Source organism: Streptopelia decaocto, assembly GCF_964273445.1.
Source record: "Streptopelia decaocto genome assembly, chromosome: 3".
Taxonomy (NCBI): domain Eukaryota; kingdom Metazoa; phylum Chordata; class Aves; order Columbiformes; family Columbidae; genus Streptopelia; species Streptopelia decaocto.
The window spans coordinates 69,203,028-69,229,548 of NC_138656.1; the positions used below are offsets into that span (position 1 = coordinate 69,203,028).

The 26,521-nt window shown below is 40.5% G+C and overlaps 1 protein-coding gene across 1 annotated transcript in view; it reads right to left on the reverse strand.

The window, feature by feature from the left end:
- Positions 1–26,521, reverse strand: part of SLC35F1 (solute carrier family 35 member F1) — a gene marked incomplete at its 5' end in the record, with an annotated part of 106,213 nt that overhangs the window by 41,588 nt on the left and 38,104 nt on the right. The window contains one exon of the mRNA XM_082048954.1: positions 11,492–11,619. Coding sequence (XP_081905080.1) covers positions 11,492–11,619 — 128 coding nt within the window. The remainder of the gene's footprint in view (positions 1–11,491; positions 11,620–26,521) is intronic.

Genomic DNA, 26,521 nt, shown 5'->3' on the forward strand with positions numbered 1-26,521 from the left:
GTGCCCAAGACAGAGCAGAAAGTCTTATGCAACAGCTAAGCACAGAGGTGTTCTAAGAAACCACTTGTTAAGTAAGATGGTAAGCATCTGCAAGCATTTTTCTTTTCTGTGTGAAGGTGAGTGAACCTCAGTCATTACTGGATCAATTATTTGATTTTGCAAAATCAGGAGCTCCGGTCACTCACTCAGTGTTTAAGAATAAATTTAAAAATATGAAGATGTCACCTTTCAGCCACTAACTACCATCTCTCAAGAGACACTGAGTAACTCAGTGGATACTTCTGACCCCTAACATCTGGAACCACCTCTACACACAGGACATGACACTGCGTATTCTTTGTGGGACAGGAGCTCTGACAAGGGCTGCTTTACTTACGCCAGGCTAAGCACACAAAAAAGAACATTTTCTTGTGAATATGAGATATATTAGGGTGCTAGTGTGATTTCAATAGCCAGTTATAAAAATTGTTTTTACCTGCAGCATGTTTACTTCAAGATGCAAATTCCCAATAACAATCTTTCAGAAGAAGATTTTAAAAATTCCTCTCATTCCATAAATATTTAAACCTATCTATGCTTTCCAGGATGTGAAGATGTGTCTTTTAACCATTAACATGAAGGGATGCATGAACAGAACCTGCTACAAACAAACAATGCAGACAGCAGCTGGAAAACACTCTTTTGGGGCTGTTAGTCCAAGGTCTAATCCACAAATTGCTATTTGGAATACTGCAGCATCAATAGATGTAAGCATTAAATGTAGGTAATGTTCACTGACATTATACAGTTTTTGAATTGTGCTTAGTATAATTAAACAATGGGGTAGTCAGAAATAAATTAGGTTATTACAATACAAGCAATAAGATAACCTAGTGTACATTGCTAATACTGTTTTTCAGGTATTGCTTTACATTTGAGTTCTCCAGGGCTAAATTTGCTCTGCCTTTCTTTTTTTCATTAAACCTGCTTACTAGAAGAAAAAAATGCATACATGTTCTACAGACAAAAGACAAGAGATTATGGATTACCTGATCTGCAATAGAGCCTTCTTCTGTGTGTTGGTTTTTCTTTTTTTTTTTTTTACTTTCTTTCTTTCGTTTGTTATTAGTTATTTCAGCTATCAGGAAAAAACATTATACCTAATTGCAATTTTTCTGACTATAAAGTTTTTACAATAACAAAGATAAATTATGCTTAGCTTAAATTTAATTTATAGTACATAAAGGTCAGTTGTTTACCAGTATTTCCCTAAGAAACATCTTCAATGTTTTCCTTCTTTTTAACTGCTTATTCAAAAGGTACTGCCTACACCCTGACATTATGTTGAATTAATAAGTGACCTGATTTTAATCAATGTTCCTGTTAATTATGGAAGTTTTCAGATCTCACTAAACTAAAATAAAACATATTTCCTATTTTGCCATGGGAAGATAATAAAACTGATAGGAGTATGTGGTGCAGACCACGTTCTTTGATGCTGACATGTTTGTCTGTGTTTTTTTTCAGTCACAGCTCTGAATTGGGCTACCTTAGAAGGCAGGATACAAAAATGTATAAACTATTGATATACCCTCCTCCAGAAACTAATTTCTATTATAAAAGTGCTGTGTTGTCATAGAGACTGAAGATTATTATTTAACCCTAAAAGATATCACACTGCTTCTAAGTCTGTTGATGACACGCAATGTTGAAATGTATTTCCTTGTTTGTTAAATTGCATTGACTTTATTATACTAGTGAATAATAGACAAATACTCTCTTGCTAACAGTAAATATCCATTCTCTGATCTCACAAATTCAGCAAGAATGTAGTGTTAGTCATTGGAAAGGAGACCGGGCAAGCTTTACAAAAAAGGTCTGAAACACAGAGGGTAAACTGCTGATCCGCAGCAATATAAAAAAACAAAAAAGCTGGTCAGCAGACTCCCTATGGGAAGAGCTGAGCTGAATCTCCCTTTTTAAACATTCATTGTTTTTTTTACCCCCCAGTTATAAGCCCTTTTTTTCACATTAGGGGTTTCTCATTAGTGCTGCCCTCCAGCAAATCATGCAGAGAATCAGCTGCACCCCCTACTAAGCCCATCTCCAGAGCAGAGGGATCAGTAGAATCCATGTCGTACCCATCCAACGTTGTACCTGTGATGGCTACTGAATTTCAGCATGCAAACTGCTAAGTTTACGAAAACAACAAAGGCTATACCCAGTAAGAAACACACCTTCTGACATTTGCTTTGTTTTTTTCAAGGGAAGAAAGGGTCTGCTGCCCATTTGAGGGCTCTTTCTATTCCAGCCTCACACTACCTTCACAACGCCGCACACACTTGATTCAGCTGTACCAAAGCAGCCACGATGTGAACCCTCACGGAACTGGCTGCCGGCTGCCAGGGGAACTGCGTCGTGATCACACTGCCCTGTGACCGAAACCTTCTACAGGGAAGGTGTGGATGCTGCCAGCATTTCTGACAGCATTATTTCAAGCAATTAAAATAAAAAAGCAGCATTAATTTTACCTTTTGTGTTTCTGTTAGCTATCTCATCACAACTTGATCACTTCATTGCACAGCTTTTATATAATCAGGGAATTACTGTAAAAGCTATTAATTTTTTCACCGTCCAAAATGTAGGGTACTCCAGGTAGGGAGACTGGTAAAAGAATCAGTTAGTGATGTCATTTGTTGTTAAAAAAAAAGTTTCATTTCCATGACATGGAAGAAACAAAAGCCAGAAGAATGCTCCCAGTCTGAATCCTCTTTAAAACAGTATTATGCCTACAAGATCTCTAATTTTTGTCTTGGAGCCACGTGACTGACGTTTCTATAGCTGTTCCCATCAATTCCTTTAATCTGTTCTCAGGATTTTCTCTTTTTCCCTGAGGACACAGAAATTCCCTCAAAACCTTCAGGTTCCAGTATAGGTTGGGAGATTACATATTAGAGAGCAGTGTAGGGGAAAGGGACCTGGGGGTCCTGGTGGACAACAGGATGACCATGAGCCAGCACTGTGCCCTTGTGGCCAGGAAGGCCAATGGCATCCTGGGGTGTATTAGAAGGGGGGTGGTTAGTAGGTTGAGAGAGGTCCTCCTTCCCCTCTACTCCGCCCTGGTGAGACCACATCTGGAATATTGTGTCCAGTTCTGGGCCCCTCAGTTCAAGAAGGACAGGGAACTGCTGGAGAGGGTCCAGCATAGGGCAACGAAGATGATTAAGGGAGTGGAGCACCTCCCTTATGAAGAAAGGCTGAGGGAGCTGGGTCTCTTTAGTTTGGAGAAGAGGAGACTAAGGGGGGACCTTATTAATGTTTATAAATATATAAAGGGTGAGTGCCATGGGGATGGAGCCAGGCTCTTCTCGGTGGCAAACAATGATAGGACAAGGGGTAATGGGATCAAGCTGGAACACAAGAGGTTCCACTTAAATTTGAGAAGAAACTTCTTCTCAGTAAGGGTGACAGAGCACTGGAACAGGCTGCCCAGGGAAGTTGTGGAGTCTCCTTCTCTGGAGACATTCAAAACCCACGTGGACGTGTTCCTGTGCGACCTCACCTAGGTGTTCCTGCTCCAGCAGGGGGATTGGACTAGATGATCTTTTGAGGTCCCTTCCAATCCCAAACATACTGTGATACTGTGATACTGAAAGACTTTGACCTCCACCTGACTTGAACGCAGCAACACCTGAGATGATTAATATCGCAGCTTCAGCTTTCTGTGTACATAGAAGGAACTGAGTCACTTTTTAAAGTTATGTTAAATGGAAGGTGGTGATCACATCCATCCCACAGTTCCTCTGCTCTCAACTCTCTACCCGTGGACACAGTTTGCTACCAATACATCTCAAGTCTTAAAAATAAAACAAAAAAATCAACCTTACAATGTACCACTTCATCCTCTCCCCTTGTTACATGCACTCCAGCTGTGCCTGTGCATGATCTGCTCAAATACCAGGAAGAGTTACCAACAAACTGATCACTGAAATGGCCTTTAATTGCCTTCCTCTTCTGATTTTACATAGTACTGTCAGAAAAAGATCATTCTAAGACAGCAGACAGCTCTGCCAGCAGTGACACGTTTCTGCAGAAAAACCCCCACCCTATTTTCTGTTTTGCTTCTAAGTGAGATGACTGGATATGGGCTTTGAAGACCGTTTTCTCAAAGTTACTTATTAGAAACTCCTCCATGTCACCAGCCGCTGTAAACTATGCAGGGGATTAGATCATGGTCTCGGAAAAAACAACCTCAGGATATTTCCTGCAGCAAAACCTCTGGTTTTGCATTTCACCTGTAAGAATATGCAAAATGGGCACAGAATGCAAAAATCTCTGCTGTTGTAAGGGGTAGAGCTCCACAGACCTCAATGAGATTTTGCATATTTATGTTAGTAAAAAATGTGGCCTGGGGTAATTTTGCCATTAGAGGTAGGAGCTCTGGAGACTGAGAGCTTAGTTGACTCCAAATTCACGTAGAGAAACTAAGGACACTGTAGAGGCTGCTCCGCGAATCACAGAATCATGATATGTAACGCAGCTAAAAGTCAGAACAGCAACTTGAAGCGCAATAATAAATCAGATGCAAGATACAGCCCACAGACTCACAGTATAAATGTATGGTGTGCAGAACTTCTCCACAATGCTGATCTGCAAACCTTATGAACATTGCAGTATTGCCTCTCTGCCCTGAAGCACAACATGGAAGTATGGTCAGTATTCCATGCATAAGATACGGGGAGGAAGGGAAGGAGTGGAATTTATCTCTGTTTTTGAGATATTCCAAGTGAGCAGGCACTGGACAAGGTGGATCAACAACTTCAATACTGTACGTCCCCTCCTCCTCACCTCCTAGATTTGCTTCAAAACGATCTCAAACCTTCTACCTCAACATACATTGAGTCCATAGGGACCAAGAACAAAGCAAAGTCTATTGCCATCCAGCTCTCCTATAGTAAGCACTTACTGCTGACTCCTTTCCTTTTCTGGTGGCAGTTGTTGAGGTACGAAAACTGCCAGAGGTAATTGGAAGTATGATGTACTGCTGAGCCTCACAGTGATCTGAGAGTAGCTGAGAACATCAGCATCGTAGTTTTATTGTCTGTCTCCCGGTGTCTATAAATCCCAGCTTTTACTACCTTTGTTTCCATCATGCCAATCAAAGGCTTGATTGCCCAAGGAATAAATTACCAGATAAATCACTATTTGGAAACATAGCTCTCTCTTTGACAGCATCTTATTTCTTGTGTCATCGTATGCATATTCTCCAGTGCCACTATGCAAGGCACTGCAGAAATAGTCCAGATTTTATGTGATGTCATAACACAGAAAAAGGATGATTTTACCTCTAGACAGTGCAACACAACAGGGTAACATGCAGATGGACAGAACGGTCTATTGGAGAAAGGTGAGCTAATGAACATGGGGACAAGGTGGGGGGAAGGGAGAGGACAGCCTGCCTCATAACGCAGATCGGTGTGATGAGAAAGCGCTTCCCTGGCAGCAAAGGTTACAAGCGCTGGCATCATAACAGGCTTAGTGGAAGATGTTATGGGCTTGGTAGAATGTATGTGTGCACTGAACTGTAAATGCAGTACAGGAAAGCTGACGTCAAAACATAGTTTCAAACAAATTAAATACCTAGACATAAATAACTTCAGGAACTTCACAATCTTTTAATTCCCTCTGGGGTAACTAATTTTATCTGCTGTGTAAAAGGTGTCTTTAACAGCAGTTAAAACATCCTTCTTGAATAGTTATTAAACCTTCCACAGGCCTACACCAGGGTTGTTCTAAAACCGTTAGGATAAATACGGAAAGCATTACCACAGGCAGCCCTGAAAGTTAAGTGCAGAGTTTTAAAAAAAAGTTTATGGGATTGGGTGCTAGTCTACAATGGAGTGTTTAATGCACTTTCTCCCCTGTTACTCTGTTTCCCCAAATATAAGACCGACCCCAAAAATAAGCCCTAGCATGATTTTTCAGGATTTCTGAGGATGCATGAAATATAAGCCCTACTCCAAAAATAAGCCCTAGTTACAGTTCATAAAAACAGTCAATTTAAATAGTGTTCAGATAACTATCCATGTAAAACAGTAATCAGTTTTGGAGCAAAAATTAATATAAGAACTTGTCTTATTTTGAGAGAAACAGGGTACAATTGACACGCAAGAAGGCTGCAAAATCTAGTGCAAGTTAGATGAATACATCAAATTGAAACTAAAGATCTTTTTGCAAGATTTTGGCCATCTAGGAATCAGGACACGTGTCTGAGAGCATTAAGTGTGACTGACCTCAGGTACTTCTGGAAATATGTCATTTTGGATATCAAACTGATCCAGTGACAAAGTACTGTGCCTTCTACCTGGTGTATACCCAATTTTTAAATGTACCCTCTAGAGAACAGTCTTCACTTACTGGCCCAAGCATTTTCATAGCTGTGGGAAGCTAAGATGGGGTTAACTAAAGCCTCTTCTGCGGTCTACTATTTTAACAGCTATGACTTTATGTAAAAGGTGGCTCTACCCTTGCAGTTTGGTAAGCACTCCAGGCTTTCTGTAAGCACTTGAGGCATACTAAGATCATACCTAACAAATTGGGTTCTTCAGGGTACTTTGATATAGGAATACTTAGCTTTTGAATTTTAAAATGGAGGCAAGTGTTTAGGCATCTCCATCAATACAGAAGCACTCTGGGCATGCAAGTTCTTCAGAACTTAAAGCTACCGAAGAAGCAGCAACCTGAGAGGTTAAAACACACATTTTCATGCCCCAGGATTATGCTCTGAGCAGCAGTTTAGTACACATAGACCAGGGGATGTTAGATGTCTATGACATTTTAGGTATGTAGAGAGCAAGGTGTGGGTTTCTTGGGATTGCTCTATTAAATGTAGTTTACTGCAGATTGTACTGCATGTACCTAAAGGGTACCTTGGATTTCAGCCTTAGCAATTGGCTTACACCTTGATGTCTGAAACATAAACAGTGCATTGGTTTTCAATCTTTTTTTTTTTAATGTCAACTAGTTTATAAGGGGGGGCCTTTATTTTTAGTTGTTTATCATTATCGGTTGTGTTTTTGTTTTTCATCTTGTGACGGAACTGAGTGCCACATTCTCAGACAGCAACTACAGAGTACATGAGGATTTGAAATAATCAGAAGCACATCCAAAAGTAAGGGTTAGGTACCATATTCATCTCTGATTTATGCCTGTGTATATCCTCATTCACTGTAGTTGTGAAGGCATCCAGTGAATGACATATAGGAAGGTTTATAAGAAAATTCTGTTTTCCCAGACCAAAACCAAAATGGATTCTTAAAGAACAATATAGGAAAGACTTGGGTGTGAAACAGTGGTGAAAAGTAGGGCACCATTGTCAGTCTTTTCCTGAAACCATGATGAGATTATGACAATTACAAAAACCAACCAAACAAAAAAAAAAACGAAATGAACAAAAAACAAATAAACAACAGAAAAAAAAAAGAGCTTAAACTAGAAACTTTGACAGTCTTAAGAGTTTAAAGCTCCTTGGGAAATAAAGCTGTTGGCTGCTTAGAGGCTTTTTGTAGAAGCAGAAGTGCAAATCAATTGCAATAAAGGTATATTTTTAGCTTTAAACTTTGGCTTTTTGCTGTGAGCAGCTTAGTTTTTTTGCCTAAAAGCACCACAAGCCCAGTACACTTGCATGTTAGTTTTGCGTAATGGAGTAGAGATACCATGGTTAAAAAAAGTATATACTGTAAAACTGATTTCCTACTGAAATGGTCCATGTACCACCACTATAAAAATACCGCAAGATTTTTCATTTACTGAAGTGATAATTTCAAAACCTCTTATATTCTTCACATCCAAAAAGCCTTAGTGTAAAGCCCCTTGAGAATAAATTTCCCCAAAATTGACTCAAGGGGCTCAATTCTCGGTCAGTGTGGACATCAGCACAGCTCCCACAGCCTTCAGTCAAAGCTGTGCGGATTTGTGGTAGGTAGCAATGGTTTCTCAGGTCTATATTCTGAAAGGATTTGAACACTTCTTGCTACACACCAGTGAGGATTTATAGCCTCACAGGTAGTGCTCTTGCAGGATCAGGCCTTTCAGATAATGCTCCTGAAAGACTGGACCTGTTTGCTTCTTCAGAAATCAGATTCTAGGAAAAGCTTGCTTTTTTCATCATCTTTTACTTTCCATTTCTTCAGTCTTAATTTCATACTGTTACACACTGACCAACACTGTTTCAGGCTGAATAATCCCCTGAGCTTCTTCTGCTTCATCTTTAAATGAAATAGGGTGTTTGGCTACATTTCATAAAATGTGTCATTTGATTCAACATCTTAATGCATTACCTCATCCTCATCCCATTCTCACTGTATCTTTGGGCTTGTCTACACTTAGAATCTCATTCAACTGAAGGCATGAATTTAAAATGCAGCAGGTATTCCCAGTTATTCCACGTGTATCTGAGAAATCCAGGACAATTACTGGAAAAGGTGACAACTGCATTCATTCCACTCCTGGAAAAAAGCTTGACAGCATTTGAGCTTCTACTTCTTCCTTCTTTCAAGCTGCATGGAAAAGAGACCTGAACTATGTTGTAATATTGATACGGAAGAGGTCTAAAATAGACATGACACGGTCTGTGCCCTATGACAGTTCTCCTGTTCCACCCTTCCTCTCTCTCTCAGTCTAAAAAGGCTCATTTCAGCTAACAAATTCCCTGCTGAGACACCGGCAATGCCCTTGAACAATCCTGCCTGCTTCCTCCTCATGCTGTAGTTTTTGATCTCCTGTACCAGGGGTGCCAAACTCATTTTCACCAGGGGCCACAGGAGCCTCGTGGTTGCCTTCAAAGGGACGAATGTAATTTTAGGACTGTATAAATGCAGGAGTAGTTACATTTATATTGTCCTAAAATTACATTTGGCCCTTTGAAAGCAATCACGAGGCTGCTGTGGTTCCTGGTGAAAATGACTTTGACACTCCTGTCTAACACTAAAGGCCGTGCTCATTGCAGAAGAGTGGGAGGTTTTGCACCTTCTGGAACTGTTGTGTCCTGGGTCCAGCCAGATGAACCTCTGAAACGTGCTGCTTGGTGGCTGTGGAAGATGGGATTTAATGATCTGGATTGTCTTGCTCAGTCTGCTATTCCTGCTTGCTATGAGTGAACATGCAAAAGAAGCAGTTCAGTTTTTGCTTTTCTCTTCAACACTTTTAGTAGCTATAAAATCAGACAGTATGGATTTATGCTTTACACTGTACTCAGTAATCTGATTTGGAAAAAGTGTTAAAGAATATTACATTGCCTGGGCACGTTTCAAAGAATTCCCAAACCAACATTCTGATGGCTGAGGCATTTGTGAACATTTAACATAAACTTCACATTCAGATTCCTTGAATTCATGGTTTTCTTCTATTTTCACTCCTTATTCAGCTAAACAAGCTCAGTGTTTTTCAATATCACTCTTCAACTATGGATGAAGTATATTCCTAATTAGCTTTGATTCTGCAGAACAGATAATCTGGTGGTCCTCTATTTCACTGTCTCTAAAGCAAACTTCAGGTAAATAAAGTGTAAAATACACTGAACACTACCTAGTGTTGCCCAGTTATTTAGAGATAATGTAAAAAGGGAGTAGGTTTGTTTTAGAACAACTAGCAAGGAAGTACACAATGATTTCCCAAGACAGATAATTCCCAATCTCTTAAAAATGTTTCTATTATTAAATTTTCAACTTCAATAGGAAGAGTCCTGATTCTTTTGTGTTTGCATTTAAAATATACAGGTTGGATCTTTGGAGAAATTGCTATCCTAACTTTTGTTCACTGCACATATGATTTTTTTAAGGGAGAGTACACTATTCAATAGCTGTAGCTAAGTTGTTATAAAACATAACACATCTAACTACTTGCACTGAAGTAAGACTTCATTGTAACTACATTCATTTCACTTAATAACAACTTCTGCACTCAGATCTATTTATGGAATCCTAAAAATCCTGTATTGGGTTTACATGGCAAGATTTTGGCAGGGGAGCGCTACAGGGGTGGCTTCTGTGAGAAGCTGCTAGAAGCTTCTCCCATGTTCAATAAAGCCAGTGCCAGCCAGCTCCAAGATGGACCCACTGCTGCCCAAGGCCGAGCCCATCACTGACGGTGGTAGCGCCTCTAGGATAACACAGATAAGAAGGCAAAAAAACCCTGCACAACAGCAGCTGGAGAGAGGAGTGAGAATATGCAAGAGAAACAGCTCTTCAGACACCAAAGTCATTGAAGAAGGATGGCAGGAGGTGCTCCAGGTGCCAGAGCAGAGATTCCCTGCAGCCCATAGTGTAGCCCATGGTGAGGCTGGCTGTCCCCCTGCAGCCCATGTTGGTCCATGGTGGAGCAGAGATCCACCTGCAGTCCATGGAGGACCCCATGCTGGAGCAGGCGGATGCCTGAAGGAGGCTGTGACCCCATGGGAACCCCAAGCTGGAGTACATTATTAGCAGGACCTGTGGCCCCATGGATAGAGGAGCCCAGGCTGGAGCAGGTTTGCTGGCAGGACTTGTGGCCCATGGGGGACCCACGCTGGAGCAGTCTGTTCCTGAAGGACTGTATGCTGTGGAAGGGACCCACGCTGGAGCAGTTAGTGAAGAACTGTAGCCCGTGGGAAGGACTCATGTTGGAGAAGCTCATGGGGAGCTGTCTCCTGTGGGAGTGACCCCAGCTGGAGCAGGGGAAGAGTGTGAGGAGTGCTCCCATGAGGAGGAAGGAGCAGCAGAGACAATGTGTGATGAAATGGCCACAACACCCATTCCCCATCCCCCTGCACTGCTGGTGGGAGGAGGTAGAGAAACTGAGAGTGAAGCTGAGCCCAGGAAAAAGGGAAGGGTGGGAGGAAGATGTTTTTAAGATTTGGTTTTATTTCTCATTATCCTACTCTGATTTGACTGGTAACAAATTAAACCAATTTCCCCAAGTCAAGTCTGTTTTGCCCATGATGGTAGCTGGTGAGTGATCTCTCCCTGTCCTTATCCAGACCCATGAGCCTCTTGTTATATTTTGTCTCCCCTGTCCAGATGAGGAGGGGAGTGATCAAATGGCTCTGGTGGGCCCCTGGTGTCCAGCCAGGGCAAACCCACCAGACAACTTTTGCACTCAAATCTAAGTGCTCATTTATTTTCACACAATATAAAGTAAGAAAAACATTTCAGTCCATCTGATTATATTTTCATAAAAGGGCCAAATTAAGCAGATAATGCAAAAAATGTGACTATGAATAGTTTAGCACAGGAAAACAAAGCAAAATAAATAATAATAAAATGAAAGTCCGTATGCTTTTGTACAGTTTAAAAAATATTGATTAATAAAAATAGTCCAATAAGAAAAAATGTGTCTTATGATACAGTATTAAAAAGTACACAGAAGACAAAGGCAGCAACTATTTACTAGTGCAATGAAGCCAATGGACACTGCATCACTGACTCCATTGGGCCTATTACCTTACCTCAAAAGGGAAAATCCTTTGAATCCTTACCTGTACACTAGTAAGAGTGGTGTATTGATAGGCTTTGACTACCAGGTAATTGGCTTCTATATCTATTATCCCCAGGATCATGTACTTCCACCATCTTCTTTTCAAGATTGCCAGCAAGTTTTCTTCTCCTGTGATAATAAAACAGAAGAATTATGTAAAAGAGTTAGGCTTACATGCACACAACACCTGCCTGTCAGGAGAAATTATCTAGAAGATCTTTTGCATTTACAATATGCAGTTGAAAAGCGCCATATATAAAGAGGTATTGCAAGGAGGTGAAAACCAACATACCCTGTTGGTCTTGCAGATATTAAACCAGCCAGCTTGGAGAAGTAATAAGTGAGGGTCAGCTTGTCACTTCACTTGAAATGTAAACAATGTTGGGATAAACAAGTGCAGCTTGGACAGACTGTAAATGTGTTCTTAGTTTTACTTTTATATATACACATATATATAGAGACATATAAAATGCTAAAGAATGGAGCAGTTTATTACATACATTTATACTTTCCATACATACTGATAAATGTTGTATCATACATGATACAAGAGGGTTTTGCCAGAGTGGGAGATTACCAGTATTTGCAAATATGATGGAATATTAGAGCAGGAGTGTGACAGCATCACCTTTGGACAGATTACAGATCTTGTTGCGAGGATGGTTATTACAAACCTAGAGGTTCGAAATATCAGACTTGTTTAGAGAAAAGCTGTACTGAGACAAACAGATACTGCGTGACAGGTTGCTCTGCTCCCAGGATCGATTTCTGAAGCAGGAGGCTCGCTGCCTTCTGAGGGAGCCCTGTCAATCACACAGTACTTAATTTCCACCATGTGAAGACTGACAGTACAATACCGCCTGCAGATCAAACCCACAACTTTCAAAAGGTCAAAGAATTCCTCATGCTAGGCTAGGGATTATTATTGTTCTCCGTTCAAAAGAAACCAGCTCATTAGTGAGGGTGGGCAGACCTGTTACTTATTTGCATTACACTAAACTCCACACGTGATGGGACCCCACTGTGATAGGGGCCAGCAAACCAACTGAGACTGAACACAGTACAACTGGAGGTCTTTAAGAGTCTGTAGCCAGAACAGGGATCTAAGTAGGGTTGACTTGTACTGCCAAAGCACTACGAATTTAATTTGAATTGTCTTGAAAGTTTTTTTAAAAAAACACCCCATGTTCATGTTCCTGCAGCCTTTCTAAGTGCCTGTCATCATCGAAATGAGTGTTGGAAAATACAGAAGAAAAGGAACATTATCGTCAATTGTCACCAAGACTTGCTCAGGCTTCCCAATTCTCCCTCATCGTTTTCCATCATCACAAGTGTGCTCGCTCTCTGGTTCAAACCGACACAGTGATATATGTGCTGCCATACCATCAGAAATTGCAGAAACAGCATAGGACTATCTGATCTCTTATAAAGTGCAATCACAGAAAAATGGATAATTACTTCAGAAGTCGATTCAGAAATCGTAGACATTAAATATTTGCCCTGCTGAGTCACTTGAATGCATATTTACTTGAACAAAGCACCCAAATATTTTGATATTTGCTGATTAACAGATGAACACATACACTTCCAGTGGGATATTATTAGGCAAGAACCTAATTCTTCGTTACAGTGACAATGACACTGACTACAAAACTTTCCTTTCCTTCCTTTTCCCTTCCCTTCCTTTTCCCTTCCCTTTCCCTATTTCTATTTCTTTCCCTTTCTTTCAGTAAGCAGCAGAAGAATAGCAGGAACAAGATGGTGAGTAGGCTAATTACTCAAGAAACTAAATATGGAGTCAGTACCTTCAACCATACCATGCTTTCCTTTTGCCACCAACTCACAGGAGAACTCACAAAAAAACAAAATCCCACCCTTCAGACATGAATTATTACTACATTTATGTATTTGTTATGATGATTTGTGCATACAGGAAGAACAATATTTTAGATCTTGTTTTTTAATACATTTAGGGAGGTATTTTTAAAAGAGCATTTGAGATTAGATGTCATAATTCCTACTAAAATAAAGGTAAAACACATAGATAGATTCCTTCCAGGTACTGAAGCCTGATCTCTAGTTTTTATGTTGCCCAAATAATACCTTTAAAACATCAAATGGAAAACATCAATGCAATGGAATGGCATGGTTAACATTTCAGAGTGATTTTTCATTTTAATTGTAAAGAGAAATCTTAAAAATCAAAGACATAAACTGCAGTCTCTATTCCAGCAGTGAAAATCCCACCTGGATCTGTTTTTGTTACAGAAGGACCTTGGTGGTACCAACAGAGCAGAAAGAAGCAGCAGGCTCAAGAACTGCACTGGAACTGGGTTGCCTGAACAAGGATTATGGATACAGCTTGAGGACTCTTCTGGTGCCTTTGGTTTGCTGGTGCTTGCTTTCTCCAGCTTCAGTTTCCAACCACAGAGCACTGCACTGCTCAGATGCAGCCAAATAAGTTAGCTTTAAAAACTAATGTATGGTGATGACTTCTGGCTAATGGGTAAAGTCAGAGTTTCCAGAAATGGAAATTAAATCTTCTACGGTTTTAACTAACATACACAGTTCTCTCTTTTGCTTTCTCAATCCTTTATTTGCTACTGACAGAAATAATAAAATATTTGGCAAGTGGTGTTTTATCTTTGATTTGCAGCACTGAGATGTTCTAAACATCAAAATATTAGGTTCAGCTGAGAAGGCAGGGCAGAGCAAAAAGCAACACCAAAATTAATTTATGCAGGTCCCGTGCAGCTCTGATGAACATTGGTTTAGCTTCACAGCAGGTGTCTTTGCCTTGCTCAGTGGAAAGCAGAGAGATGTAGAGGCTTTCAGCATGACTGAAATAAAACAAAGAATTTGCTCCTGGAAAAAAAGTCTTGTGCAGCAGCTGCACCTTTCTCTGTGACACCTACTTAGTCTTCACTTCCACTCACTACACCTCCTGTTACTCAGGATGTAAGAAAGGTCTGGCTTTTGACCAGGCCCCTCTGCCCGCATTATTATTATTGTTTATCATTAACATATCAGTTCTGCAGATATACAAGCATCACCAGAGCTGATGGACCCCATTTGAGGGATATGTGAGCGAAAAGCAATGCATGTTTAACACTGTTAATCTGGGGACCGTTCTTTCTTTACCACTCTCCATTTCTTTGGCATTGTCATCACAATTCATAGAAGAGAATGAATTTCTCCTGAAGTGGGAGATTTTCTGGGGGGAAGGGCAGGAGAAAGATGATGATCATCTGCAGTGAGAGTTAGTACAATGCTATGAAGAAACCAAGGAAGAGACTGGTGGAGTCCCAGTTTTGAGATGGGGCTGAAGTAAAGCCACCACATTCAAATGTCACAGAAGAATGACCCAGTAGAAAGCAACGGTGGAAGACAGCCTGGAGAAGGCATGGGCTGCCAGCAGGAGAGGACCTCTGGTCAGCAGTCACAGATAGCATCTTCAGTGAATTCAGACAACAAGGAGAAGGGACATGGGAGTTAGGGAGATAAGTAGGAAGCCTGGACTTAACTTGGGAAGACTAAAATGAGAAGCAGAAGTAATCAAGAGCTTAATTCAAAAGTCTACATCCTGAATAAAAAAAAAATCACCTTTGCACAAAAACAAAGTGGAGGAAAAAAAAATACGTGGGTGTCAGTCTCTTTTCCCAAGTAACAAGTGATGGGATAATTTCATTCAAGAAACAAAAATATCAAGGAACAGGCCTTAAATCGGTGGCTTATAGAAGAAAAATATCTTCTAATTGTGCTGTATTAATGAATAACTATTGATAGGATAAGAGGAAATAGCCTCAAGTTGTGCCAGGGGAGGTTTAGATGGGATATTAGGAAAAATTTCTTCACTGAAAGGGTAGTGAAGGACTGGAACAGGCTACCCAGGGAAGTGGTTGTGCCACTGTCTCTGGAGGTGTAGACATGGCGCTTAGGGACATGGTTTATTGGTGGACTTTGAAGTGTTAGGTTTATGGTTGAACTCAATGATCTTACAAGTCTTTTACAACCTAAATGAGTCTTTGATTTAATTAAAACAAAAAAAAGAGGCTATCTGGGCTTTTCATTTCCTTGATGACAACTCAAACCAAATTATTCAGGTCTTTTGAGTTGTAAGGATTGTAGGCCAGAAAGACCAAATGTAGATGCCTAAACTGGAACCAGCTGGTAAGGCATTTTTAAAGCATTTTTCACCTAACATATCCCAGATGAATTATTTAGGATGATATAACCACTGTTTTGAAAATAAACAGCTCTCCTCCTGAACATAAAGGGAAGAGAGATTATGTCAGATTGTGTGTTTTTGTTGTTATCTCAATAGGACTGTGACTAAGGCTTCCAGCCAGTAATACAAACAAATAATAAACCAGAGAGTGTGCATGTTAGGTTAAAGGCAACATTTCCAGTGAGCCAACAGCACATACTGGTGTTGGTGAACATGCACTTGAGTGCACAGAGTAATGCCACCTTCAGACAGTGCCATCTTTTGATAGAGATCCCCTTTCAAAAAACAAAACCAAACCCTAACCCCTGTCAGCACTTGAGCTTTCAAAAATGTAAGCCCTCATATTGAGTCTAATTAAAATATAATATCCAATTTGCTTTTAAACCTACATTAAGAATATTTTAAGATACAGAAGTTTAACGTATTGTTAACACTGAGAATTACAAACCCCCTCTCTTTACCCTTTCTAGAAAGAAAGGTATATATTTTAGATTTTTTCCTAATTTTGCAGCGAGACACACACTTGACAGTTGTACATACAGAGAAGCTCTCAGTGCTTAGAAAAAAAACCTACAGTTTTGTCTCTGCTGGCTCAAATTAAAAATCAACAAATAAGTCGCTTTGTAGAAGAGATGATTTTACATCATATAACACGGATTTACCCATGGGGGGTTACAAAATTAAAAATAAATTAGAGAGAAAATTAAAAGATGCTTTAGCTGTGCAGTGTCTACCAAAAATGCATATATACATGTGCAAAACCCTTTTCACATTCACCCACACAGTCACACAGGTACAATAAGAGAAACTCAACAGTTATTAAGACAGCAAATTCAGAATTATTTGTATACGTGCTTGGGACACAGGTAGAATAACAGCACTGCTAGACCAGAAGAGAAGCCTATTGCTTCTCTTTCATCTGCTGTAGACTCCCCCTTTTAATTCAGATGACAACCTGTTCTTTAGATCAAGCTCAGAGCGGCTGTGCTCTCGTGCTTTGCAGCACAGAGCAGAGCAGAGCAGAGGAGATCTCCATGTGGGCAGGAGACAGCACAGAGGGAGAGCTGCCGGCCACACTGCTCCTTCGTGACCCTCACAGGAGCGTCAGAGTCAAGTGCTACATGGCAAAGAGGCAAAAGCCTCACAGAGGATGAAGATTTGACCAGAATTTACTTATTATCACTTTATTTGAAAATGAATCTCGGTTACAAAGCACAATTACAGAATAATTGTTTCTCTTCCAATTTTCACGCATTCTATAAGTCTTGCAGATAAACAACTTCACCAGTAACAACACAGCTTCCCTGTAGATTTTGTAGTCATCCAGCCCCCACAAGACCAGGAGGAGGAGGCAGTCAAATGGGGTAATACCATGTACGGGTAACACAGATCGTCTCTGTATTACTATGCCAAGAGGCTCCCAAGCCTGAAAAATAAAACCTTGCTTGTCTCCTGCTTGGTCAAGTTGCTGGTTCAGGGGACCTAAAGCTTGTGGTAGATGGGTCTGAGCTCTCCACCAAGCTCACAAGAACTGTATCTCTTCTGTGTGACTTTAAATCCTTGACCCAGAGTGGTTTCTTATTTCCTTATACCTTCTTGTATCACTGATGACTACTTTATGGTAATACTGTTACCTAAAGGCAAAACACCACCACTGCTTAATTATTTATGCAATCGAGAAAATGCTCTCTTAGAGGAAAGCTTCTCCAGTCTAGCTTCACAAAACACTTGAATATACTCTGCTTGCCTTATGGGTAACTGCTTATAGGCTGCACTGCTTTTGTCCTATACCGTGTTTTCAGTAAGCCTTTTGGAACACTAGATAACCTCAGCTCCTTTTGCCTCCTCAGAACACCTGATCTTATCCAAGCTGATCTTATCCATAGCTCCCTTCTGCTTCCTCTCCCTTGGTGGGAAAACTGGGTAATCCACAGACATCCAGCCCATGTAACAGCCCAGAGTCATTGCCACAAGTGGCTCCCGTGCTCTCCAGCTGCTGGCCACATGATCCTGCCACTTGCCCTGTGCCAGCACTGGTGTTTGTGGGACTGTACAGTGAACCAGGGCAAAGAACTACCTAGAAACAAATATTTTTGGGTTTTCAGATCAATTTTCAGACTGTCCCCTTGGGCAGTATATGGGAATGTAGCAGAAGATTTGGCAAGGAGGTTAGTAAAATGTAAATACACTCAAGTGACTTGCACCTGTCTGTAGAAAAAGCACATACATCACACTAATTGTTTTACTAACCTTGTGTGCTTGATGAGTAGAACCTCTGTGTTAGATAACATAGGCCTGTGAGAAACTCTAGGCACCTTATCACGTTGTCTGAGATTCCTGCTTTGTTGCGAGAAAGAGTGGGAGGCTGTGCCTGCCTGAAGCCTTGAAATACAGGTGAGCTCAGCAGGCTCAGTGATCTTCTTAACACGGCTGAACTCACCAGCCTGCGTCCCCACTTGTGTTACCTCTGCAAAGGAGCTTTAGGTGCGACTTTGGAGATCCCCCAGTAGAGAGGTAACTAAAATAAAACTTGCTCTTTGCAATGCATTCGTGGCCTCTGGCTCTTCTTGCGACATGCCTGCGTATGTGTACACAGGCAGTCTGTGACCAAATTAATGTTAGTCCTGTGGGAGGTGAGAAGCAACTAACAGGGGACCTAGGCAGGGGACAACTCCCCCCTTCTCTGACACAGGCTGAATTGTACACGTGTCCTACCCATCGCTGGGCCACTGAACAAACCCAGCAGCTGCAACCATCACCCCCCTTGCTGTGGACATGCAGTGTACAACCAGGTTGCAGGTCTTCCTGCCGTGCATGTTGAAGCAACCTGCAACCAGTGGTGCTGCTGCTGAGGTGGGATATACTCATAGGATGCGAGCTGGAGTACACACCTCGACAGGGGTGAGCTACACTATGACAATGAGTTTTCACCTTCTCAGAAAGTAAATCTTATTTACCAGTCACAATCAACAGGATTCTTCAGTTTTGAAGGGGTTCTATTTATTTTCCTTGTCTGCTTCAACCCCTTGGTGTTTGAACATCCACCTATAATGTTTCTACCACACTAACATTTATTTGGCTAGCACTTTGGTAAGAGGTACCTTATATAACCTTTGATCTCCAGATTATCATAGGAGTAACACAGACTGAGGGCAAGGTTTCTGCCCTTTCTGTCTGCTGCTTTTGTCATTTTGAGCCTCCTCTTTTCTATAATATGCTTAGCCTGGTAACATCACATAATACAGTAATTGGAAAGCTATGCTACAAGCTCATCTCAAGTATTTAGACTTGTTATTTCCTTTTAGAGATTTTGCAAAACAGTCTGGTTTGATCCTGGATGTAAATCGTAATAGTTGAAGTCAGATCTAGGAATATGAACATGCATTTTCAAAGAACATGAAAGAATTAATTTCTGGTGCCTTGATTTTGATCCAGCCTAAAATCTGTGGTTACATCTGCTAATTTTCAGATGCCTTTTGATTTCCTGAGATTACTGGTCATACAATTTACTTTTAAGAGTAAATTACAACTAAAACTACAACAATAAAGTAGTTGGTGATTTTGCGGATGCCCCAGTTTCTTTCTATGTGCCTGCCCACTAGGTTACATACGGTTTTTCCCTTGGTGGCAGACACGATGCTGTGTGTTACTGCCACGGGTTCCTGCAAGAAACAGACCATGTCAAGAACTGTGTAAGACCTGAAGAAAGCTCTGAATGGTGTACTGTTTCAAAAAAATAGACCTCTACACTTTCAGTCCTTTAAGATGTCAAAATAAAAAACACTGTGATGTTTCCAGAACATAATTTTTTTCATTTAAGTTGTTTTATCTCCCAGCCTACACTTAGGTAAGCACCTTTACTGAAATGGCAAACTGTGCCCCAGGAAAAGCACTTGCACCTCTGTACTGCAGAGGGATGTGAGTACACCGAGAAGCTGGAGCTTTCCCTCAGGCCTGACATTTGATTATGTCCTTATGTCTTTGTGCGTGAAATTTTCAAAATTGATTTCTGATCTACAGCACCCTCAGATTTAAGTTACCTCTGAGCTAACACTGTGGTCTGTCAACATTCGGGGTGGCTCACCCTCACACAGAACTTCAAAACAAGCAGTTGAACTGGGTGATTGTTGTGGGTCCCTTCCAACTGAAATATTCTATTCTAGTCTAGCCTAAAACAATACTATTCTTTTACTTGGTATGCTCTGCAGTCAGGCTCTTTTTTCATTCTTTATCCTATTTTATCTAGTATGAAGCTACTTATAGCACTGAAAAGAAAGGTTTTCAGAAGAAAAAAAAAATCTAATTTTCAAATTTACCAGAGTGTTAGTGAAATAAAAGAAATCTCTATATATCTCTGTATGTATATCATCTACAAATCTGTAATTTGCATGAATAATTTATCCTCCTGGATAATCTTAGGCATGTTAATAATATTCACAAGAGTTACTTAAAGTCAAATAATCTTGAAATAATGTTCATTGTTTAAGGTAGAGGAACTAGTTATGGTACACGAGCTATTTTTTTTCCCTTTCATTAACTCACCACAAAAATTTGGTCCAGTCACCTACCCACTCTGTGACATTTTTTCCCTCCGCAGACAGATACGAATAATGAATTATCTACTTATTATTCATGATTCCTATAAAGTTTATTCTCCAAAGCATCAGATTTCCCTGGTATAGCAAATTGACATTACTATTAATGACCCATAGACCAAACAGATCAAATTAAAGTTGAATTTCTAGTCTTGTCTTTAGAAGACAATAAGAAGAGAATAAGGAAATATAGGAGTGTGTATCTTTCTTTGTTCCCTGTCAATAACGTTTGAACATACTGATATACCAATCCAGTTTAAATCTCATCTGACACAGATAGAGTGCAAAGGTATTAGTTCCTACAGGTTTAATGGGAATAGGTAACTGAGCAGAAGAGCGAAAACCTAACATTGTTGCCACTAATTATAGGCTTGGAGGTAAACTCGCTACTATTAGACACCAGACTTTGGACACTGCATCTTCTGAGGCACCAGCTCATTCAACAGGAGCCATAAATCCCCAGGAGGTTGGGCAATGCCAGTTCTGGGGCTCACCAAACTACTACCCAGTAGCAGGTGCTGGCATGAAATACAAGCAAGGACTGTACACAACATGTGGTAAGCATGAAAGAGAACCTGCTTTTACAGGCTATGAAACCTAAAGACATCTATTAAGAAAAAAAATCTGCCTGCTGATGACTACTAAGAGGATAGTACTAGTAAGAGAAAAAAGCTATTGGTGCATAGCTGAAAATGGGAGTGTTCTCTTTTGTGGTAGGAGCGCTAAGGGCACATAGACACTCTAAGATTGTGACAAATCTTGTTAATCTAGTAACAACTAAACGTACATTTAAAAGGGCATTTTAAAGTGGAATAAGATGGGAAGCTGATGCTAAAGAAGCATTGCTAACAGGATTAAAACTGCACCTGGAGTCAACAGTGTTAACTGAAAATATATAAAACTGTAAAACTCGGCACTATTTTACATCATTGCCCTGGGCCAAGGGGAGTGCTGAAGAGTTTGGAATATGTTAGGGCTGGAGGGCTCCAGATAAATATGGCTTTACAGATGCTCTCTGATCTCTAGAGGTATTTCAGTATTGTTCTGTGTTACAAGGCTGCAAACATACTCTCTATTCTCCAGGAGAATCTATTTGCAGTGGCGGCCATGGGAAAAGCTAACAGTTATTCCTCTTCTGGGACTTTCCTTACACCACTGCTGGTGAACTGGAATAAGGTTTGCTAAATTTCCAAATTAAATATTAAATACTATCCCTGGAGGAATATAGAAGCTTTGGGAATGTGTCACCATCATGGGTTATAGCAAAAACCTCACATCAAAACAACCACAGATTATTCAAGAAACATCACTAATTATACATGAAGCAGAAAATTTAGGAGCTGACACTTGGTTAAAGCAATTGTGGGCCCAGTCCAGGACACCTCTTGTCACCAAGGTGACCAGCAGCAGAGGCTCAAGAGAAGCATGCAAGACACACCAACCCATTGTGGCTCCTTCGTTGTTTGCCACAGCATGAGCACTTTGTTTTATGCATGGCAAAAATTCCAAAAGGCATGAGTAAACCCCATTAAGAATAGAGGAAATGCAGGCATGAGCACATAGAAATATGTGGAACACAACAGCTTTAAATAACACCCAGAGCTGGTGCATTCAATAATTTGCCTATTTCATGATACTTTCAGGAGTCATACACATTAGAAAGCTGAATGTTGCATCTATAATGAACAAAAATACTCAAACCCAACCCCTGTTTATATCCTTTGCAGCATGACTAATGTATGCTACTAAAACCATAAACCATCACTAACCCATGCTAATTAATTGGCATAAGGCATCACACAGCTACTGCAGCAACGAGACATTTATATGTAATTCTGCTAAAGAAACTGGCTATTCATTCTCAGATAATCCTGAGTGAGTTATCCAGAACGATCAACCAGGCCAGATATTTTTTTAGATGACAAGTTGTTTGGAGCAAGTGATATTTGGTTGCATACCTGTTGTGTACTTAAAACAATGGGGTGTTAATGGGACCTTTGGAAATCCAGTAGTATTAGTATCGAATAAGCAGATAAACAAATACATCCACATATCTATCTACATAAGAGAGCAAGAAATCTGGGGACAACAGGAATGATGGAGAGCACTTTTTTCCTCCTGAGCTGGTGGAACTGGGCTAGAAAAACTTTGCAATAGAGACAGGTTGGTAGCATTTCTGACAAGAAAAATACAATTTTTCCATGATTCAAACTCTGTAACTTACAGGTTTAGGAAGCACCTCTAGCATGTGTATAGTCAGAGTAGTACATTATTGTGCATTTTTTGCCAGCTTTCACAAGCACAGTTGTCAGGACTAGCATGTAAGTGGAGTCAGACAGGCAGAGAGCTGTGCAAGCTGATGCTATACAGTTCAAACATTGTTTTGCCCTAGGTAGAACATTAAATGTTAATTAAATGCACAGTATGCACCAGCTTAGCTTCAGTAAACTGGTCAAAGCAGCTTTGTAGCCGGGACTGAACCCCACCTGGTCTTGTTTTTGAGCAAAATAACAACTAGCATACAAAGTGATAACCAAGATTTACAGACAAAGGAGATGTTCCGTCCCTGCCTAGTGTAGTCTTAAGCTAGTCTATGAAGTCTGAAAAATACCAAATCTTGTTACTGTAGCTGTGCAAGTAAAATAATGAGGAGATTGAAGGTGGGACCGATAAGCGGTCAGATGCAGTCCTCCAAAAGTCTGGCAAAAATTACCTGTAGAGAGATGTAAAACTGAGAGACATTCAGTGGTATGATAACCTGAATAATGTATCTAGTGCTACGGATGACTGGAGATTGAACACATGATTAAGGCATTGAAAAAGTAATTAACTGAAGAATAATGTGTATTACCTTTCCATGGTAGAAAGTGATAGCCAATAAAAGTATGATTGAGAAATCCAGGATCTCATTAAATATATATGATAAAGTGTTGTAGTTTAGATCCTCAGGTATCACATAGCAGGAGAGCTAATACCACTGTGCTGCTGCTTAATCAATAAAAGACCAGTAACACACATGCTACTTGCTATCCTACTGTAATAAAAGAAACTCCAGTAATTAATCCAGTATGAAACTGAACTGTGCACCTTGGAAAAGCCAAGTATGGTTACAGGAGAAGCTGGTACTAGAGGCAGAATCTGGCGCCAGCACATAAGCAGGTGCTGCCCAGAACGGTGGTTTGGTGCCCACTGGGGTCCAGTCCTAGGAGAGCTGGGAGTCCTGGGAGGGCAAGAAGAGATCGGTGGGATAGGCTGACACTGGAAGAAACAGCTAATACTCCCTTTTGGCTTCAGGGTAAATACAAGTAGATGGCAATGGCATAATGAGATCCCTCCTGAAATAATCAGCACTCGGTGCTTGTCATCTCTGAAACTCTCAGTCACTTTTCGTAAACTCTCCCGTAACACGTGTTACTGCATCATATGGTGCTCAGCGGGGTGCACTGGAAGTTAAACATCTGCCACTCCTCCCCAGCAAGAATTCAAGAGAATGTGTATCTGAAAACCCTGCTGAGTGGTGTGCAAACTTGACATGGCAGCTGTGAGGAGTGACTGCTCCTCCCTTGATCCCAGCTGATTGCCATGGAGCTCAAAAAATCTCCAGCAGTAAAAAAGCAGTGATACTTGCAATGAACAAACTTATTAGAGAAAAATGCTGCCTTTACATGAATACTGATTGATAAGCAAATTCCTGAATACCTCACTGGCATTTATTTTACCATGTTGTCCATGCTTTAACAGTAATTGACACAGTCGCCTTTCTGCAATGTTGAGAAATAATACCTAAGTACAAGTATGCCAGATTCTTTTTTTTTAGGAAAGGGAATAACTGATGTGTTAGGAAAATATTCTGGCTGGTAAATGCAACATGAAGTTCTATCATGTGAAATTGCAGGGTTAGAGTAAGAGGAACTTGCATCCCATGCAATTAAAACCCAAGCAGAAATTCCATCAACTGATGAGGTATTCAGCTATTAATGCATGAATTACAACCACTTATCACAACTACAGGATGCCCTCTTACACATCTAGCCAGTTTGTTACACCAACAAAAACTTTACCATCTTGCCATCTATCATTTTGCAAGCACATCTTCCTATGCTCACAAGCATGCATATCTGACTCAGATGTTACTGATATTCTTTGACAACTTCATCAGTACGGCTGTGAAACTGTGATCATTTTCCTGCCTTTCCCCTGTTCCACAGTTGAAGCCCAGGGGCAGTTCAGTCATGCAACAACTGTTCAGCACATGAAAGATGGGAGTCAATGCACCTTCCTAGCACAGGCTGCTGATAAAAGAGACAGAGCACTGCACAGAGAGCACTTTTGATATTTTATATATGCATCAACACAATGCTTCAAGGAGAGGAAACCATCCCAAATATAGGGGTCAGCTTACCAATTTCATGTCGCAAAAAACTCATCAGCACAGGTGGAATGAAGGTATATTACACAAGACCAGACAGTCAGAAAGCCTGAGCAGGTTGTCTGACTCTTTCAGAGAAGACATGTTACCTCGGTTTCAGCGTAGAAGACTCAAACTTCATCATAAAGGTCATGATGGATAAGTGTGAAATCTTGTTTGCCAGCAACAGTAAAACAGCCCCACACTGTGAGACAAGTAGTATAGCAAGCTTCCAGGAAATGCAGTTAATATAATAACCCCCATAAAACACTCAGCGGCATCAACAAAACCTTTTTACTGGATGAAATTTTTTTACAGAAGACAATTTACAGGTGATGAACCTGCACATGAACTTGATGGGAAAAAGGAGGTAGTAACTGCTACTGATCCCTCAACAGTAGAAGAGAAAGCTGAAAGTTCTGTAACCCCATCAAACAAGAATGAAGGCACCACTGAACAGCCCATAACTGTTCCCATTCTTTGATACTTAAATAAACATCCATAAATTTTTAAAATTATTACCTTGATTTTCTGCAGCCTTGTGCCCAGTGAGTGCAACCTGGGTAAGGATGAGTTACAGCAGCTTTGTCCCACATGGTAACAGCTCTATGAAGTGCACAACAACAAAATGTCAGAACTCCCTGTGATGGGAAAGGAGCACTAGGATGTCTCCACTTACATTCTCTAGAGCAGAGCTATAAATCATGAAATGTATTCCTGCTGTGAAGGCTCCACCCTTTCAGGCAACTTTAACACCAATGGTAAGACAAGCTCTGCAATGTGAGCACAGGTTTCAGGTGAAATTTATGCAAGACAGCCCAGGTGAATTAGATCCTTTGGGACATTCACACAGTTGTGGGTCTCTAGCTGCAAGTACCAGGCTGAGCTCTTCTAGTGAGAAACTCCCCAGAGGCAATTAATATTTAATGGCATAAAATTCAGCATGCCAGACAGATAGCAAAGGAAGAGGGTAGCACTCAGATATAACTCTGCTGTTTGGATATATGCATTCACCTGTTGAAACCATATGTGCAGTACTTGCATAGGAAAGGATGCTTATCTGGTTTGCTAGTGGAGACATGAGGCTTATGCAAGAAGTGGAAACACCCTACAGAGATCTGTAAGGCACCATGATTTACACACTGATCACAGGATCTCTCTCAATCCCCAAGCAAGTATTGTAGCCAGCTATAGCCACAAGTGCACTAGGAGTTCAAATGTTGCTTTTTATTTTGTTTTCCTGCTCTCCATTTCTCTCTCTTACTCTCAAGATTTTAATGGAAAACTACAGACAGCCTTTCCACAGTCTTATGGAGAAGATCAATTTATCATTATGCTCTTAACCATCTTTCATGTGTATGCAATGTCTTCAGTAATTTCAGCCTAGCAATATTCAGGACTTGCATAACAGATGTTTGTTGCTACTAAGTGAGCTAGAAGAAAACTCCAATAGGATGATTTAGGCCTGTTAAGGTGGTTAATAACAATTTGTCTTTGTTTAGCCATATAGAGTTAGTTTTTTTTTTTCTAGAAAGGAATAGGTAGCAAGACATTTTTAGTTCAAAAAATGGAAAGCATCACTACTACAAAGACTACAGAGCTCTCCTGACAACCTCTCTTTATGTTTTTTGGTCTCTCCCTATGCCTTGCTCTATTTAATGTTGCTGAAGAGGAATGCATAATACTTGGGCATAAAAATACATAAATCCTCCTTTAGGGGATTAAGTTACTTTGGATAGAATGGGTCAGTATAGTTTATCTACATGAGGGCCACGGTATTATATGATTACATATATGTAA